This window comes from Ranitomeya variabilis, chromosome 5 (genome assembly GCF_051348905.1).
Source record: "Ranitomeya variabilis isolate aRanVar5 chromosome 5, aRanVar5.hap1, whole genome shotgun sequence".
NCBI classification, from domain to species: domain Eukaryota; kingdom Metazoa; phylum Chordata; class Amphibia; order Anura; family Dendrobatidae; genus Ranitomeya; species Ranitomeya variabilis.
Genome location: NC_135236.1, coordinates 668,602,603 through 668,620,533, shown reverse-complemented (window position 1 = coordinate 668,620,533; position 17,931 = coordinate 668,602,603). Strand labels below are relative to the sequence as shown.

Genomic DNA, 17,931 nt, shown 5'->3' with positions numbered 1-17,931 from the left:
GCTGTGACCCCCGAACACTACATCACCGCTGTGACCCCCGAACACTACATCACCGCTGTGACCCCAGAACACTACATCACCGCTGTGACCCCAGAACACTACATCACCGCTGTGACCCCCGAACACTACATCACCGCTGTGACCCCAGAACACTACATCACCGCTGTGACCCCCGAACACTACATCACCGCTGTGACCCCGAACATTACATCACCGCTGTGACCCCCGAACACTACATCACCGCTGTGACCCCGAACACTACATCACCGCTGTGACCCCCGAACATTACATCACCGCTGTGACCCCAGAACACTACATCACCGCTGTGACCCCCGAACACTACATCACCGCTGTGACCCCCGAACATTACATCACCGCTGTGACCCCCGAACACTACATCACCGCTGTGACCCCCGAACACTACATCACCGCTGTGACCCCCGAACACTACATCACCGCTGTGACCCCGAACACTACATCATCGCTGTGACCCCCGAACACTACATCACCGCTGTGACCCCCGAACACTACATCACCGCTGTGACCCCCGAACACTACATCACCGCTGTGACCCCGAACATTACATCACCGCTGTGACCCCGAACACTACATCATCGCTGTGACCCCCGAACATTACATCACCGCTGTGATCCAATCACAGCCGAGCTCTCATTTTTTTTCAGCCTCTTTGGAAAATGAAAGCAGTGACCTTATTGGCTGCTTTTAATTTCTCCTCTCCCCTCATATCGTCTCGCTCCCTGTCATACATTGTCTACATACACACAGAGCTGATCACGTGACAGCATACGCCAACGTCACCTGTGTAGTAGAGCGCCGTCGTTAGGAGAAGCCGTTGCCGGGCAACCATAAAAATGACAGACGCGCGCATGCGCGCTGCTGAAATCCGGCCTGCAAACCACTTCCGGGTCAGACAGACTGCATGTGAGGCTGTGGAGAGGTCACCCGGGTAAGAAGGGGTCGCTGGGCGATATTTAACCCCTGATTTGCTGGCGTGCATGAGAGGTGACTGCGGGCAGTCCTGATGAGCTGAGGAGTGTGCGGCGCCGTGTGGTGGCACCGACATTTATAAGCTGCTGTAAAGAGGCGATTATGTGATGTTTAATGGAGCTGGGATAGAATAATGTTGTCTGGCCGCACGTCACATGACCACACACCGGACTCCGGGCCGCACGTCACATGACCACACACCGGACTCCGGGCCGCACGTCACATGACCACACACCGGACTCCGGGCCGCACGTCACATGACCACACACCGGACTCCGGGCCGCACGTCACATGACCACACACCGGACTCCGGGCCGCACGTCACATGACCACACACCGGACTCCGGGCCGCACGTCACATGACCACACACCGGACTCCGGGCCGCACGTCACATGACCACACACCGGACTCCGGGCCGCACGTCACATGACCACACACCGGACTCCGGGCCGCACGTCACATGACCACACACCGGACTCCGGGCCGCCCGTCACATGACCACACACCGGACTCCGAACCACACGTCACATGACCACACACCGGACTCCGGGCCGCACGTCACATGACCACACACCGGACTCCGGGCCGCCCGTCACATGACCACACACCGGACTCCGAGCCACGTCACATGACCACACACCGGACTCCGGGCCGCACGTCACATGACCACACACCGGACTCCGAGCCACGTCACATGACCACACACCGGACTCCGGGCCGCCCGTCACATGACCACACACCGGACTCCGGGCCGCACGTCACATGACCTCACACCGGACTCCGGGCCGCACGTCACATGACCTCACACCGGACTCCGGGCCGCACGTCACATGACCACACACCGGACTCCGGGCCGCACGTCACATGACCACACACCGGACTCCGAACCACACGTCACATGACCACACACCGGACTCCGGGCCGCACGTCACATGACCACACACCGGACTCCGGGCCGCACGTCACATGACCTCACACCGGACTCCGGGCCGCACGTCACATGACCACACACCGGACTCCGGGCCGCACGTCACATGACCACACACCGGACTCCGGGCCGCACGTCACATGACCACACACCGGACTCCGGGCCGCACGTCACATGACCACACACCGGACTCCGGGCCGCCCGTCACATGACCACACACCGGACTCCGAACCACACGTCACATGACCACACACCGGACTCCGGGCCGCACGTCACATGACCACACACCGGACTCCGGGCCGCCCGTCACATGACCACACACCGGACTCCGAGCCACGTCACATGACCACACACCGGACTCCGGGCCGCACGTCACATGACCACACACCGGACTCCGAGCCACGTCACATGACCACACACCGGACTCCGGGCCGCACGTCACATGACCACACACCGGACTCCGGGCCGCACGTCACATGACCTCACACCGGACTCCGGGCCGCACGTCACATGACCACACACCGGACTCCGGGCCGCACGTCACATGACCACACACCGGACTCCGAACCACACGTCACATGACCACACACCGGACTCCGGGCCGCACGTCACATGACCACACACCGGACTCCGGGCCGCACGTCACATGACCTCACACCGGACTCCGGGCCGCACGTCACATGACCACACACCGGACTCCGGGCCGCACGTCACATGACCACACACCGGACTCCGGGCCGCACGTCACATGACCACACACCGGACTCCGGGCCGCACGTCACATGACCACACACCGGACTCCGGGCCGCACGTCACATGACCACACACCGGACTCCGGGCCGCACGTCACATGACCACACACCGGACTCCGGGCCGCACGTCACATGACCACACACCGGACTCCGGGCCGCACGTCACATGACCACACACCGGACTCCGGGCCGCACGTCACATGACCACACACCGGACTCCGGGCCGCACGTCACATGACCACACACCGGACTCCGGGCCGCACGTCACATGACCACACACCGGACTCCGGGCCGCACGTCACATGACCACACACCGGACTCCGGGCCGCACGTCACATGACCACACACCGGACTCCGGGCCGCACGTCACATGACCACACACCGGACTCCGGGCCGCATGTCACATGACCACACACCGGACTCCGGGCCGCCCGTCACATGACCACACACCGGACTCCGGGCCGCACGTCACATGACCACATCCCACAAGACACCTGATTACCCTCCTGACTGCCCATCATGTGATCACCTCTATGACATCTGGTCTCCAGGAGAAGAAGGAATCTGCTATTAATGAAATCACAGCTTAAAAATGCAACAAGAGCCCAAATCCAAACCCACCACCGACTATCACGATACTACAAGGAAGCATGCCCACCGGTAGTGAGGACGCCGGCTGACGAGTGCGACTAGTGATGAGTAACGTGAATGTTTCCTCGTGTCCTCCTGGCTGGATGTCTTAGTAATGCTGAGGAGGTGCCCTGGTAAAGACAGAAACATGGGCCTCTATTAATATTGAAGAAGGAATCGGGCATATTAACCATCATCATGTCTGATCCCTCAGCACCGCCACACACATTCAGGCCCCTCTCAGGTGGTCTCCTACAGAGAACCCCCCTCCCTCTGCCTTATTAGTGCCGATAATGTCCCATACAGGGATCCCAGATCATGGCCGCTCCGCAGCAGCCGTTATCGTGCTCGTTCCTGGCCCTCATTCCTATACGAGGCGGTTTTCTGGCCCTGCCCTTCACTATGTGGCGGTAATAGTCTGTGACTGTGTCTATAAAGACCTCGTGCGGTAATAAATGTCAGTCCGGCTTATTATTGAGGTGACGGGAATGTCTGTAAATCCCGTCCTGGGCGCCGCCTGCTCCCTCCTCGCAGCCGTCATGGCCGTCCTGCTGATGCCAGACTAGTGACAACTATCCAGAGTATTCACCACAGCATTACAATCAATGTGACGTACACATCCATGGCGAGGGGTGTGGGTGCATCACACAGGCTCAGCCGCTGAGCCCTCACCATACACGGCGGGAACCGGAGGCGACCGGAACGAGCTCGAATTGGGTAGCACAATCATCCCAGCGCCCATCGGCTTCCCCAGCTTTTTTTTTTTTTTTTTTCAAAATTCAGATTTTTTTTTAATCATTTTATTAAAAAAAAGAAAAAAAAGAAAAAAGTTTCGTATCGTAATAATACTGACTTGAAGAATCGCACTGTCAGGTCATTTTTCCAGCGTAATGAACTCGATAAAAAAATAGCAATGGTGTAATCACAAACAAATTAGACCTCATACGGCGATGTGGATAGAAAAGGGAAAAAGTTATTGGCCTTGGTTGTTGGTTGTACAAGGGATGGCCTGTCAGAGAGGTGACGGCCAGTTGTGCAAGCGATGGATGGATGATGGCCGGTTGGACAGGTGATGGACAGGTCATGGCTGCTTGTACAGGTGATGGGCAAGTAATGGCCGGCTATGCAGGTGACGGTGGGCTGTACAGGTGATGGGCAGGTGATGATCAGGTGATGGCCGGCTGTACAGGTGATGGCTGGCTGTACAGGTGATGGCTGGCTGTACAGGTGATGGCTGGCTGTACAGGTGATGGCAGGCTGTACAGGTGATGGCTGGCTGTACAGGTGATGGCTGGCTGTACAGGTGATGGCTGGCTGTACAGGTGATGGCTGGCTGTACAGGTGATGGCCTGGTCATGGCCAGTTGGACAGGTGATGGGCAGGTGATAGCTGGCTGTACAGGTGATAGCTGGCTGTACAGGTGATAGCTGGCTGTACAGGTGATAGCTGGCTGTACAGGTGATAGCTGGCTGTACAGGTGATAGCTGGCTGTACAGGTGATGGTGGGCTGGGCAGGTGATGGGCAGGTAATGACCGGCTATGCAGGTGATGGCAGCTCTACAGGTGATGTGCAGGTAATAGCTGTCTGTACAAGTGATGGCGGGCTGGGCAGGTGATGATCAGGTGATGGCCGGCTGTACAGGTGATGGGCAGGTAATGACCGGCTATGCAGGTGATGGCCAGCTCTACAGGTGATGGCCAGGTCATGGACAGGTGATGGCTGGATGTACAGGTTATGGCTTGTTGGGCAGGTGATGGCTGGACAGATGATTGCCGGTTGGGCAACTGATGGCCGGCTGTTCAGATGATTGCCGGTTGGGCAACTGATGGCCGGCTGTTCAGGTGATGTGTGGTTGTACACGTGATGGCCGGCTGTACAGGTAATGGCCAGGCCATGGCCAGTTGGACAGGTGATGGCTGGCTGTACAAGGTTATGGCTTGTTGGGCAGGTGATGGCTGGACAGATGATTGCCGGTTGGGCAACTGATGGCCGGCTGTTCAGATGATTGCCGGTTGGGCAACTGATGGCCGGCTGTTCAGGTGATTGCCGGTTGGGCAACTGATGGCCGGCTGTTCAGGTGATGTGTGGTTGTACACGTGATGGCCGGCTGTACAGGTAATGGCCAGGCCATGGCCAGTTGGACAGGTGATGGCTGGCTGTACAAGGTTATGGCTTGTTGGGCAGGTGATGGCTGGACAGATGATTGCCGGTTGGGCAACTGATGGCCGGCTGTTCAGATGATTGCCGGTTGGGCAACTGATGGCCGGCTGTTCAGATGATTGCCGGTTGGGCAACTGATGGCCGGCTGTTCAGGTGATGTGTGGTTGTACACGTGATGGCCGGCTGTACAGGTAATGGCCAGGCCATGGCCAGTTGGACAGGTGATGGCTGGCTGTACAGGTGATGGCTGGCTGTACAGGTGATGGCTGGCTGTACAGGTGATGGCTGGCTGTACAGGTGATGGCTGGCTGTACAGGTGATGGCTGGCTGTACAGGTGATGGCTGGCTGTACAGGTGATGGCTGGCTGTACAGGTGATGGCCGGCTGTACAGGTGATGGCCAGGCCATGGCCAGTTGGACAGGTGATGGCTGGCTGTACAGGTTACGGCTTGTTGGGCAGGTGATGGCCGGTTGGCCGGCTGTATAGGTGATGGACAGATGATGGCCGATTGTGGAATTATTTGCCGTCCCCGCTTTGTTTTTTCAGTGTTGGGCATTCTTTTTTGTTACCAGTGACTTCAGCCATTCTGCATTGTCTGGTGCTAGGTTTTCTGTAAATGCCTCTTGTATCATGGTTGGACCAGGAGCCCCCTCATTGAGCTTTTCGGCAGGGGTCCTGGTGGTCAGACCCCCATTGTTCATCTGCTGATGAGTAATCTGACTCCTGTTTCTGGGGTTTGTTGTGCCTGACAACCTGTTCATGGTTGTCAGTCATTGTATCCTGAATAACCAGACTGACGCACATGACCAAGTTGTCCAGAAACCTAAACTAGGACAATGTCGATAAGAGGTGAAGCGGCCGTTTCCCAAAAATCTCTCATATACGTTGTTCCTAAGGGCGCCCAGTAACGCCGAGCCAATGGTTGTTTGTTCTCTGTTGTGCAGGGCGATACCTCCAAGCCTCCCCCACCGCCATGTCTTCCATGTCGAGTTACGCCATCCGCATGACCCGTCTGAGCGCCAGAATCTTCGGAGAGGTGGTGCGGCCGACGAATACCTACTCCATGAAGGTGGTGAAACTCCTGAGCGAGCAGCCCCGGGCGAAACAGAAAGAGGTTTATGAGTGGTACCCGCCGCACCATGTCTACACGCCGCTCATGCGCAATCTGAGATTCCTCGGCCTTTACAGGTAAACTCCTCCTGGCCTCCGCGTCACACAAAGCCGCCCTAGAGTAGAAGAACTGTCTCTGTTGCCCATAGCAACCAATCAGAGCTCAGCTTTTATTTCGTAAACTGCTCTTGTCAGATGAAAGCTGCGCTGTGATTGGTTGATATGGGAAGCCTAGACAGTTTTTTCCGCTAGACAGGTTTCAAACGTTTGTCAAGTTTTTGTGAACAACAACACTTTTACAGCCTTTTCCTGGAATTTTTATGTCGTTTTTTGGGGGGTTGTTTTTGGTAAATTTTATAGGTCCGTGGTAATATTTTTGTTTTGTTTTTAATGTTATCATTTGTTTTCCACTTTTTTTTTAAATTTAATAAATGGATGTATTTTTGGCTAATACCGTAATCAGTTTTGCAACAGGGTTTCATTAACAATATATAGAAAAATTGTCCCTAGAGGTGAAAAATGGCGCCCAAAATTCCTTAAAATTTACGGCGCTGTTCACATGTCGTAAAAAATGGAAAAGTGGGTGAGATTTTACTAATCCTATCTACACGCTGCGGACAGAACTCTGATGTCCGGGAGCGCTCCGCTGCCCCGTGTCCAGGAGCGCTCCGCTGCCCCCTGTGTCTGGGAGCGTGTCGCCGCCCCTGTGTCCGGGAGAGCTGCGCCTGTGTCCGGGAGAGCTGCGCCTGTGTCCGGGAGAGCTGCGCCTGTGTCCGGGAGAGCTGCGCCTGTGTCCGGGAGAGCTGCGCCTGTGTCCGGGAGAGCTGCGCCTGTGTCCGGGAGAGCCGCGCCTGTGTCCGGGAGCGTGTTGCCGCGCTTGTGTCCGGGAGCGCGCCGCAGCCCGTGTCCGGGAGAGCTGCGCCTGTGTCCGGGCGCGCTCCCCTGCCCCCTGTGCGTCCGGGCGCGCTCCCCTGCCCCCTGTGCGTCCGGGCGCGCTCCCCTGCCCCCTGTGCGTCCGGGCGCGCTCCCCTGCCCCCTGTGCGTCCGGGCGCGCTCCCCTGCCCCCTGTGCGTCCGGGCGCGCTCCCCTGCCCCCTGTGCGTCCGGGCGCGCTCCCCTGCCCCCTGTGCGTCCGGGCGCGCTCCCCTGCCCCCTGTGCGTCCGGGCGCGCTCCCCTGCCCCCTGTGCGTCCGGGCGCGCGCACTCTCCTGCACTGCTCCTGTTGATTGACAGGTGTGACGTCCTGTGTACAATAACTTGTTGCCCTTTGTAGGGATGAGCACGAGGACTTTAAAGAAGAAATGAAGCGTCTGCGGAGACTGCGGGGTAAAGGACCACCAAAGAAGGGGGAAGGCAAGAGAGCGAAGAAGAAGGCTGCGTAGTGCTAAGACGCTGCAGTCACTGGTACTTAAAGGGACGGTATTTGCGGTGGGGCCCTGCTGCCCTGAGGACATGAAGTCTGTTTGTGGATGAGACACTGGTGCAATGTATGAAAGTCACTTCTATGGATTCCATGTGGAATAAAGCTATCCTCCGTATATAAAGGTGTCGATCACATTGAGTCTTTGCATTATTTCATTTGCTCACAATTATCTGACACACTACTCCTATCAGACAAAGGGGTGGGGCTTATGGAAATGTGCTGAGTGACGGATGCTAACGGTGGGACAGAGGTGTGACTTACGCTGGCTTTTTACTGGGGGTCCTGGCACTTGTAGAAATTATGAAGACACAAAAGAGCACAGTGAGGTCAAAAATACTCTGTTGTAAAAAAATCACAGTAATCAGCAAGTGCTAGTCAAAAGATGTAAAGAAAACAGGGTATTTAGTTGATACTTTTTTTGCAAAAAAAATGTATACTAAGCTGCTCCACCAAATTGTCAAGGTATACCCTTATAGAGCAGTCCTAACTAATGTATAGAATCCCTATCTGATGTATTTAAAACCTGATTTTTTTACAACAGAGTATTTTTGACCTCACTGTGCTCTTTTGTGACTTGTAGAAATTACTTAGCTAAGTACACAGATACAATGCTGTACGTACATTGTGGTTGCGCTTGGTACTGTACCTATGTACCAGTCTTTCTGCAGATCCTGAGGGTCCCGAGATCAGACCCCTACAAAACCATTATCCACAACAAATAACAGTAAGACAGCAATAATTAAGTCATGAAAAACCCCATAAACAATCATTTTGATGACGACCCTCTTTAACATACATGGCCTGACCTCGCTCCTGCTGGCCGTTATGGATGTACGCAGAGGCATACTGTATATAGGGGGCAGTATGATAGTAGTTATATTCTTGTACATAAGAGCAGTATTATAGTAGTTATATTCTTGTACATAGGGGTAGTATTATAGTAGTTATATTCTTGTACATAGGGGCAGTATTATATTAGTTATATTCTTGTACATAGGAGCAGTATTATAGTAGTTATATTCTTGTATATAGGAGCAGTATTATAGTAGTTATATTCTTGTACATAGGGGCAGTATTATAGTAGTTATATTCTTGTACATAAGAGCAGTATTATAGTAGTTATATTCTTGTATATAGGAGCAGTATTATAGTAGTTATATTCTTGTACATAGGGGCAGTATTATAGTAGTTATATTCTTGTACATAGGGGACAGTATTATAGTAGTTATATTCTTGTACATAGGAGCAGTATTATAGTAGTTATATTCTTGTACATAGGGGCAGTGTTATAGTAGTTATATTCTTGTATATAGGAGCAGTATTATAGCAGTTATATTCTTGTACATAGGAGCAGTATTATAGTAGTTATATTCTTGTACATAGGAGCAGTATTATAGTAGTTATATTCTTGTACATAGGAGCAGTATTATAGTAGTTATATTCTTGTACATAGGGGCAGTATTATAGTAGTTATATTCTTGTACATAGGGGCACTATTATAGTAGTTATATTCTTGTACATAAGAGCAGTATTATAGTAGTTATATTCTTGTATATAGGGGCAGTATTATAGTAGTTATATTCTTGTACATAAGAGCAGTATTATAGTAGTTATATTCTTGTACATGGGGCAGTATTATAGTAGTTATATTCTTGTACATAGGAGCAGTATTATAGTAGTTATATTCTTGTACATAGAGGCAGTATTATAGTAGTTATATTCTTGTACATAGAGGCAGTATTATAGTAGTTATATTCTTGTACATAGAGGCAGTATTATAGTAGTTATATTCTTGTACATAGAGGCAGTATTAAAGTAGTTATATACTTGTACATAGGGGGCAGTATTATAGTAGTTATATTCTTGTACATAGGGGCAGTATTATAGTAGTTATATTGTACATAGGGGCAGTATTATAGTAGTTATATTCTTGTACATAGGGGCAGTATTATAGTAGTTATATTCTTGTGCATAGGGGCAGTATTATAGTAGTTATATTCTTGTGCATAGGAGCAGTATTATAGTAGTTATATTCTTGTACATAGGGGGCAGTATTATAGTAGTTATATTCTTGTACATAGGAGCAGTATTATAGTAGTTATATTCTTGTACATAGGGGGCAGTATTATAGTAGTTATATTCTTGTACATAGGAGCAGTATTATAGTAGTTATATTCTTGTACATAGGGACAGTATTATAGTAGTTATATTCTTGTACATAGGAGCAGTATTATAGTAGTTATATTCTTGTACATAGGGGCAGTATTATAGTAGTTATATTCTTGTACATAGGGGCAGTATTATAGTAGTTATATTCTTGTACATAGCAGTATTATAGTAGTTATATTCTTGTACATAGGGGCAGTATTATAGTAGTTATATTCTTGTACATAGGGGCAGTATTATACTAGTTATATTCTTGTACATAGGGGCAGTATTATAGTAGTTATATTCTTGTACATAGGGACAGTATTATAGTAGTTATATTCTTGTACATAGGAGCAGTATTATAATAGTTATATTCTTGTACATAGGGGCAGTATTATAGTAGTTATATTCTTGTACATAGGGGCAGTATTATAGTAGTTATATTCTTGTGCATAGGGGCAGTATTATAGTAGTTATATTCTTGTGCTTAGGAGCAGTATTATAGTAGTTATATTCTTGTACATAGGGGGCAGTATTATAGTAGTTATATTCTTGTACATAGGGGGCAGTATTATAGTAGTTATATTCTTGTACATAGGGGGCAGTATTATAGTAGTTATATTGTTGTACATAGGGGCAGTATTATAGTAGTTATATTCTTGTACATAGGGGCAGTATTATAGGAGTTATATTCTTGTACATAGGGGCAGTATTATAGGAGTTATATTCTTGTACATAGGGGCAGTATTATAGTAGTTATATTCTTGTACATAGAGGCAGTATTATAGTAGTTATATTCTTGTACATAGGGGGCAGTATTAAAGTAGTTATATTCTTGTACATAGGGGCAGTATTATAGTAGTTATATTCTTGTACATAGGAACAGTATTATAGTAGTTATATTCTTGTACATAGGGGCAGTATTATAGTAGTTATATTCTTGTACATAGGGGCAGTATTATAGTAGTTATATTCTTGTACATAGGGGCAGTATTATAGTAGTTATATTCTTGTACATAGGGGCAGTATTATAGTAGTTATATTCTTGTGTATAGGAGCAGTATTATAGTAGTTATATGGCAGATTTTCATTGCTGTTAACCATGCCTGCACAACATGAGGCACGCCAACTATGTTGTGCAGTCCGCTGAGTTGTCCGGTAGTTGCTCCTTCTTCCCGTTTTAAATATTCTGAAATATGCAAATACATTTGAACACTGGCGCTGGGACAGGGGCAGAGAAAGCACTCGTCAGCCCTCTCCTCGACGTGCAGCAGCCTGATGAGGCTAGCATGCTGTTGTCGTCATCACACTGCTGTCGACGCCGGGGCCGCTCAAGCGGAGGAGACGTTGGAGAGTGGTACGTTCTCCATGAAGGAGCTGAAGATTAAATGTCATGTTATTTTAGATGAAGGGTAGTGTTACTACGAGGGCTCATAATGTGGCAATTGGGAACATTGTGGAACATTGAAGGCTACATTGTGGGGCAATAAGGGAGGATTGGGAAGGGGGGCATAGTAAAGTGAGGGATAGTGGGGTGGGGGGACTTGGAAAGGGTCAATTTTGGTGACCTGTACAGTGGCTATATATGGGGGGACATTATGCATATGGGTTGTGGGTGTTATATGGGGGAAATATAGAGGGGCATTATGGGGGATAATTTGGAGAGGTTCGGTGTGTGAGTGGAGGGGTGTTTTGAAGAAGTGGCAGTGTTGGGGTGTATTTTAAAGAAGGCAGTGTGGTAGAGTATTTTGAAGAAGGGGCAGTGTGGGTGTATTTTGATGAAGGAGCAGTGGTGGAGTATTTTGAAGAAGGGGCAGAGTGTAGTCGGTGGTATTTCAGAGAAGGGCAGTGTGTGGTGGAGTATTTTGAAGAAGGCAGTGTGGTGGAGTATTTTGAAGAAGGGGCAGTGTGGGAGTATTTTGAAGAAGGGGCAGTGTGGTGGAGTATTTTGAAGAAGGGGCAGTGTGGTGGGTGATATTTCAGAGAAAGGCAGTGTGGTGGGTGATATTTCAGAGAATGGCAGTGTGGGGGTGTATCTTGAAGAAGGGGCAGTGTGATGGGGGATATTTCAGAGAAAGGCAGTGTGTGGGGGTGTATTTTGAAGAAGGCAGTGTAGTGGGTGATATTTCAGAGAAGGGTAGTGTGGGGGTGTATTTTGAAGAAGGCAGTGTGGTGGAGTATTTTGAAGAAGGGGCAGTGTGGTGGGTGGTATTTAAGAGAAGGGCAGTGTGTGGGGGTGTATTTTGTTTAAGAAGCACTGTGGGGGGGGAAATTATTCACGGAGGGGGCACCATGGGAATTTTTTTAAAGTTATAGAGCAGTATATTGATGCCTTTTTTTTATAAGGGCTCCATGTCGGGATGTGCTGCTGAAGATGAAGAATAGGTGAGTCTGGAGAGAGCTCAGCATGAAATCTCATCACGGCGACTGTGCTACATGGAGGCAAAACGGTTGGAATAACTCCAATGAGAGAAGTTGTCACCTGTAAGTTATCAGTATGCAGATGCTTATTTGTGATACTGACTACATCCCATCAGTGCTGTGGTTCCTGTATGATCCACAGTCTGATAACGACTCCCAGGTTCGCCTTACCATGGGAATTGTAGGTTCTGCTAATACAAATGTAAATGAGTCTGACCTGACATTACAATTGGTCACTTTACTAAGCTTGGCTCTGCATTTATGTACTGATGGTGGTTCTGACGTATTTATGTACTGATGGTGGTTCTGGCGTATTCATGTACTGATGGTGGTTCTGACGTTGTTTCTGACGTTGTATTCATGTACTGATAGTGGTTCTGACGTTGCATTCATGTACTGATGGTGGTTCTGGCGTTGCATTTATGTAGTGTCGGTGTTTCCCTGCATTGCATTTATGTACTGCCTGTTTTTGGTGGTACATTCATGTACTGATTGTGGTTCTTATGTTGCATTAATGTACTGAGGAGATTCTGGTGCTACTTTTATGTACTGACTGTTTTTGACATTGCATGCATGTACTGATTGTTACAGCGTTGCTTTCATGTATTGACTGTGTTTCTGTCGCTGCATTCAAGTAGTGTTTGTGTTCCTTAGCGTTGCATTTATGTGCTGGCTGTGTTTTGGGTGCTATATTCATGTATTGACGGTATTTCTAATGTTGCATTGATGTACTGATAGTGGTTCTGATGTTACAGTAATGTACTGACGGTGGTTCTGGTGCTACATTTATGTACTGACGGTGTTTTGGCACTACATTTATGTACTGACGGTGTTTTGGCACTGCATTCATGTACTGAAGGTGTTTCTGACATTGCATTCATGTAACGGTTATTCACTGGCTCACTAGCCCTTCACTGGCTTCCTATTGTCCAGAGGCTCCAGTTCAAAACCCTATGACATACAAAGCCGTCCACATCCTGTCTCTTCCATACATCTGTGACATGGTCTCCCGGTACTTACCTACACACAACCTCCGATCGTCTCATGATCTCCTTCTCTACTCCCCTCTTATCTCTTCTTCTCACAACAGCATCCAAGACTTCTCCTGTGCTTCCCCCATACTCTGGAACTCTCTACCCCAACACATCAGACTCTCGCCTACCATAGAAACCTTCACAAAGAACCTGAAGACTCACCTCTTCTGACAAGCTTACAGCCTGCAGTGATCCTCAACCTACTGAACCACACCACAACCAGCTCTACCCTCTCCTAGTGTATCCTCACCCATCCCCTGTAGACTGTGAGCCCTCGCGGGCAGGGTCCTCCCTCCTTCTGTACCTATTAGTGCCTTGTATTGCTCATGTTTATTGTACTTGTCTATATTTGCCCCTTTCGCATGTAAAGCGCCATGGAATAAATGGAGCTATAAAAATGTATAATAAAAACATTCTGATGTGGCATTCGTGTACTGACGGTGTTTCTGGTGCTACATTCCTATACTGACAGTGATTCTGGTTCTGCATTCATGTGCTAACAGTGGTTCTGATCTTGTACATATGTAGCAATCCATGAAAAGTGTCATTGAGATTATGAGGAGGATTTGGCGAGTTTCTGCTCTAAAAAACTCAGTTTAAGTTAGCATGTTTTAACACTTTTTTTAGCAGAAACTCTCAAAACCCTTCTCAAATACTTGTGTACTGATAGTAGTTCTGGTGACATATTGAGGTGCTGATGGGGTTTTGGTGATATATTCCTGTACTGATGGTGATTCCCGTGATGTATTCATATTCTGATGGTGGTTTTGGTGATGTATTCATGTTCTGATGGTGGTTGTGGAGATGTAGTCATTTACTGATGGCGGTTCCGTCGACGTATTCATGTACTGATGGTGGTTCCTGTGATGTATTCATGTACTGATGGTGGTACCTGTGACATTCATGTACTGATGGTGGTACCTGTGACATTCATGTACTGATGGTGGTACCTGTGACATTCATGTACTGATGGTGGTTCCTGTGACATTCATGTACTGATGGTGGTTCCTGTGATGTATTCATGTACTGATGGTGGTTCCTGTGACGTATTCATGTACTGATGGTGGTTCCTGTGACATTCATGTACTGATGGTGGTACCTGTGACATTCATGTACTGATGGTGGTTTCAGTGATGTATTCATGTACTGATGGTGGGTTTGGTTATATAGTCATGTACTGATGGTGGTTCCTGTGACGTATTCATGTACTGATGGTGGTACCTGTGACATTCATGTACTGATGGTGGTACCTGTGACATTCATGTACTGATGGTGGTTCCTGTGATGTATTCATGTACTGATGGTGGTTCCTGTGACGTATTCATGTACTGATGGTGGTTCCTGTGACATTCATGTACTGATGGTGGTACCTGTGACATTTATGTACTGATGGTGGTTTCAGTGATGTATTCATGTACTGATGGTGGGTTTGGTTATATAGTCATGTACTGATGGTGGTTCCTGTGACGTAGTCATGTACTGATGGTGGTTCCTGTGACGTAGTCATGTACTGATGGTGGTTTCTGTGACGTAGTCATGTACTGATGGTGGTTTCTGTGACGTAGTCATGTACTGATGGTGGTTCCTGTGACGTAGTCATGTACTGATGGTAGTTTCTAGCAGAGGAAAAGAAACAGGGGCGCACCAAAATCATATATAATTAGTCGTAATGGGGTGCAATACTGAGTCTATAAATAGCAATATGCAAAAACCAGAAAAGATAGACTCATATAGTATGCACAACCACAAAAATGAAAAGCATGTATATATGAATATATCAAAACACACCTTTATTGCAACTCAGAAAAACACTTTTAAAACATGAGAAACATGTATCAAAACACCATACCCCAAAAATACAGATGAAAAGCCCCCATAAATATGCAGGTGATCTCATATAAATGCATACAAATATATCAGATATATGCTCAAATGAGTTCCTCCTAATTTAAATGGCCCATAAGTAATAATTGTCCGGACCTAGTACCTAGAAATTCCGCCAATGGAAGAAGTGTGTATGCTACCAGTATATACCCATGCACCATAGGCAGGTGAGAAACATGATATTCAGGGTATTCCAAATAAATACCACCTGTTGGTAGTCAGATAGCAGCAAAACAAAGCTGTCACGGATACAGCAAGCGTGGGAGGACAGGAACCTAGAGCCAGGATTCAATCCCCATACAGCAGACTGGGGGGAGGGGGAAGAATAGGAGAGAAGGGGGGGGGCAGGGGCACAATAGCACAAGATAATACGGGGGTATGGAGCAGGACCCCCTGTATTATCTTGGGCTATTGTGCCCCTGCCCCCCCCCCCCCCTTCTCTCCTATTCTTCCCCCTCCCCCCAGTCTGCTGTATGGGGATTGAATCCTGGCTCTAGGTTCCTGTCCTCCCACGCTTGCTGTATCCTTGACAGCTTTGTTTTGCTGCTATCTGACTACCAACAGGTGGTATTTATTTGGAATACCCTGAATATCATGTTTCTAACCTGCCTATGGTGCATGGGTATATACTGGTAGCATACACACTTCTTCCATTGGCGGAATTTCTAGGTACTAGGTCAGGACAATTATTACTTATGGGCCATTTAAATTAGGAGGAACTCATTTGAGCATATATCTGATATATTTGTATGCATTTATATGAGATCACCTGCACATTTATGGGGGCTTTTCATCTGTATTTTTGGGGTATGGTGTTTTGATACGTTTCTCATGTTTTAGATGTTTTTAAAGTGTTTTTCTGAGTTGCAATAAAGGTGTGTTTTTGATATATCCATATATACATGCTTTTCATTTTTGTGGTTGTGCATACTATATGAGTCTATCTTTTCTGGTTTTTGCTGATGGTAGTTTCTGTGACGTAGTCATGTACTGATGGTGGTTCCTGTGACATATTCATGTACTGATGGTGGTACCTGTGACATTCATGTACTGATGGTGGTTTCAGTGATGTATTCATGTACTGATGGTGGGTTTGGTTATATAGTCATGTACTGATGGTGGTTTCTGTGACGTAGTCATGTACTGATGGTGGTTCCTGTGACGTAGTCATGTACTGATGGTAGTTTCTGTGACGTAGTCATGTACTGATGGTGGTTCCTGTGACGTAGTCATGTACTGATGGTGGTTCCTGTGACGTAGTCATGTACTGATGGTGGTTCCTGTGACGTAGTCATGCACTGATGGTGGTTCCTGTGACGTAGTCATGTACTGATGGTGGTTCCTGTGACGTAGTCATGTACTGATGGTGATTCTGGTGATATAGTTATGTAACTACCCCTTTAAAAAAAAGTGTAGCCCATGGCCCAAAAAAAGTGTTCACCCCCTGCTCTTCTCCATAATGAAGTACTAGAGACTATAATGCTGCCCATTCCCTTCTCTCTCTCTCTCTATGCCTATTTCTGCTCTGGGTCCTTCTCTTTGGAATATTCTGTCTCCCATCTCATCCCGTTTTAAAGATTGAAGTAGAGACCTGTGACGTCACGGCCGCAGGGTACAATGACGTCAGAGCCGCGGCGGGAACGCGCTCTCTGCACCTGAGCGGGGGGGAGGCGGGGCTAAGATGCGAGGGTTCCCCCAGCGTGACGTCACCAGCAGAGCTTTGTTCAGGCCCCTCTCGTCTGTGATTGGTGTAAAGCTGACGTGTGCGCGTACGCCGGCCGCTCGCCCCGCCCCTTCAGGTGACGCACTGGACAGCTGGGCCTCTGCTGCCTTTCGTGCTCGCTCCCGCGGCTCCCGATTACTTCAAGATGGCGGCGCTAAGCGGGGGTTCGGCCGAGGGGCCCTCACTGCTCAACGGGGACCTGGAGTCCGAGACCGGGAGCCTGAGCGGAGCCGGGGAGATGGCGGCGGCCGGGGGATACCCGGAGGAGGTGAGCGGGGCCGCTACCGGCGAGGAGCTGTCATCTGGCCGGTCATTGTGTCTGTCGTCATGTCGTGTTGTGCCTGTCACCTGCTGTCGTGACAATGCTGCTCGGTTTTCATTCATCCCATGACAGGATCGGGATGTGAGTGGCGCCTTCATGGCGATATGTCACGATAGAGCAGTCTGTGTCCCTCTATTATGTGTATCTCGTGATGTGCCTGTATCTTTTCTTTGTAGTTTGGTCTCGATGATCTCTGTCATGACATAATGGTATTGTTCTATCAGATGTGTCCTCGCACCATAGGGGTCGGTCACAATGGTGCTGGGGAGAGAGTGTCATTCATGTCATGACGGGACGGGTATAACCTATTGCGACGGAGGTCACTACGCGCCTGGGATACGTCGTGACACCGTCCGGCCGCCTCCTATGTTGTGACAAGGTGGTGT

The 17,931-nt window shown here is 48.8% G+C and overlaps 2 protein-coding genes across 3 annotated transcripts in view; both read left to right on the top strand.

Moving 5' to 3' along the window:
• The first annotated feature begins 831 nt into the window (after nt 1-831).
• Nucleotides 832-8,145, top strand: MRPS33 (mitochondrial ribosomal protein S33). The gene is made up of 3 exons (XM_077261322.1): nt 832-967; nt 6,426-6,669; nt 7,864-8,145. The coding sequence occupies exons 2-3, from the start codon at nt 6,455-6,457 to the stop codon at nt 7,970-7,972; spliced, it is 324 nt and encodes a 107-aa protein (XP_077117437.1). The 5' UTR covers nt 832-967; nt 6,426-6,454; the 3' UTR covers nt 7,973-8,145.
• A 9,134-nt stretch (nt 8,146-17,279) lies between these two features.
• BRAF (B-Raf proto-oncogene, serine/threonine kinase) overlaps nt 17,280-17,931 on the top strand; it is a 33,090-nt gene continuing 32,438 nt past the window's right edge. For both annotated transcript variants that reach the window (XM_077266711.1, XM_077266710.1), the window contains exon 1: nt 17,280-17,491. In XM_077266711.1, the coding sequence (XP_077122826.1) occupies nt 17,369-17,491 (123 nt within the window). In that variant the 5' untranslated portion in view covers nt 17,280-17,368. The remainder of the gene's footprint in view (nt 17,492-17,931) is intronic.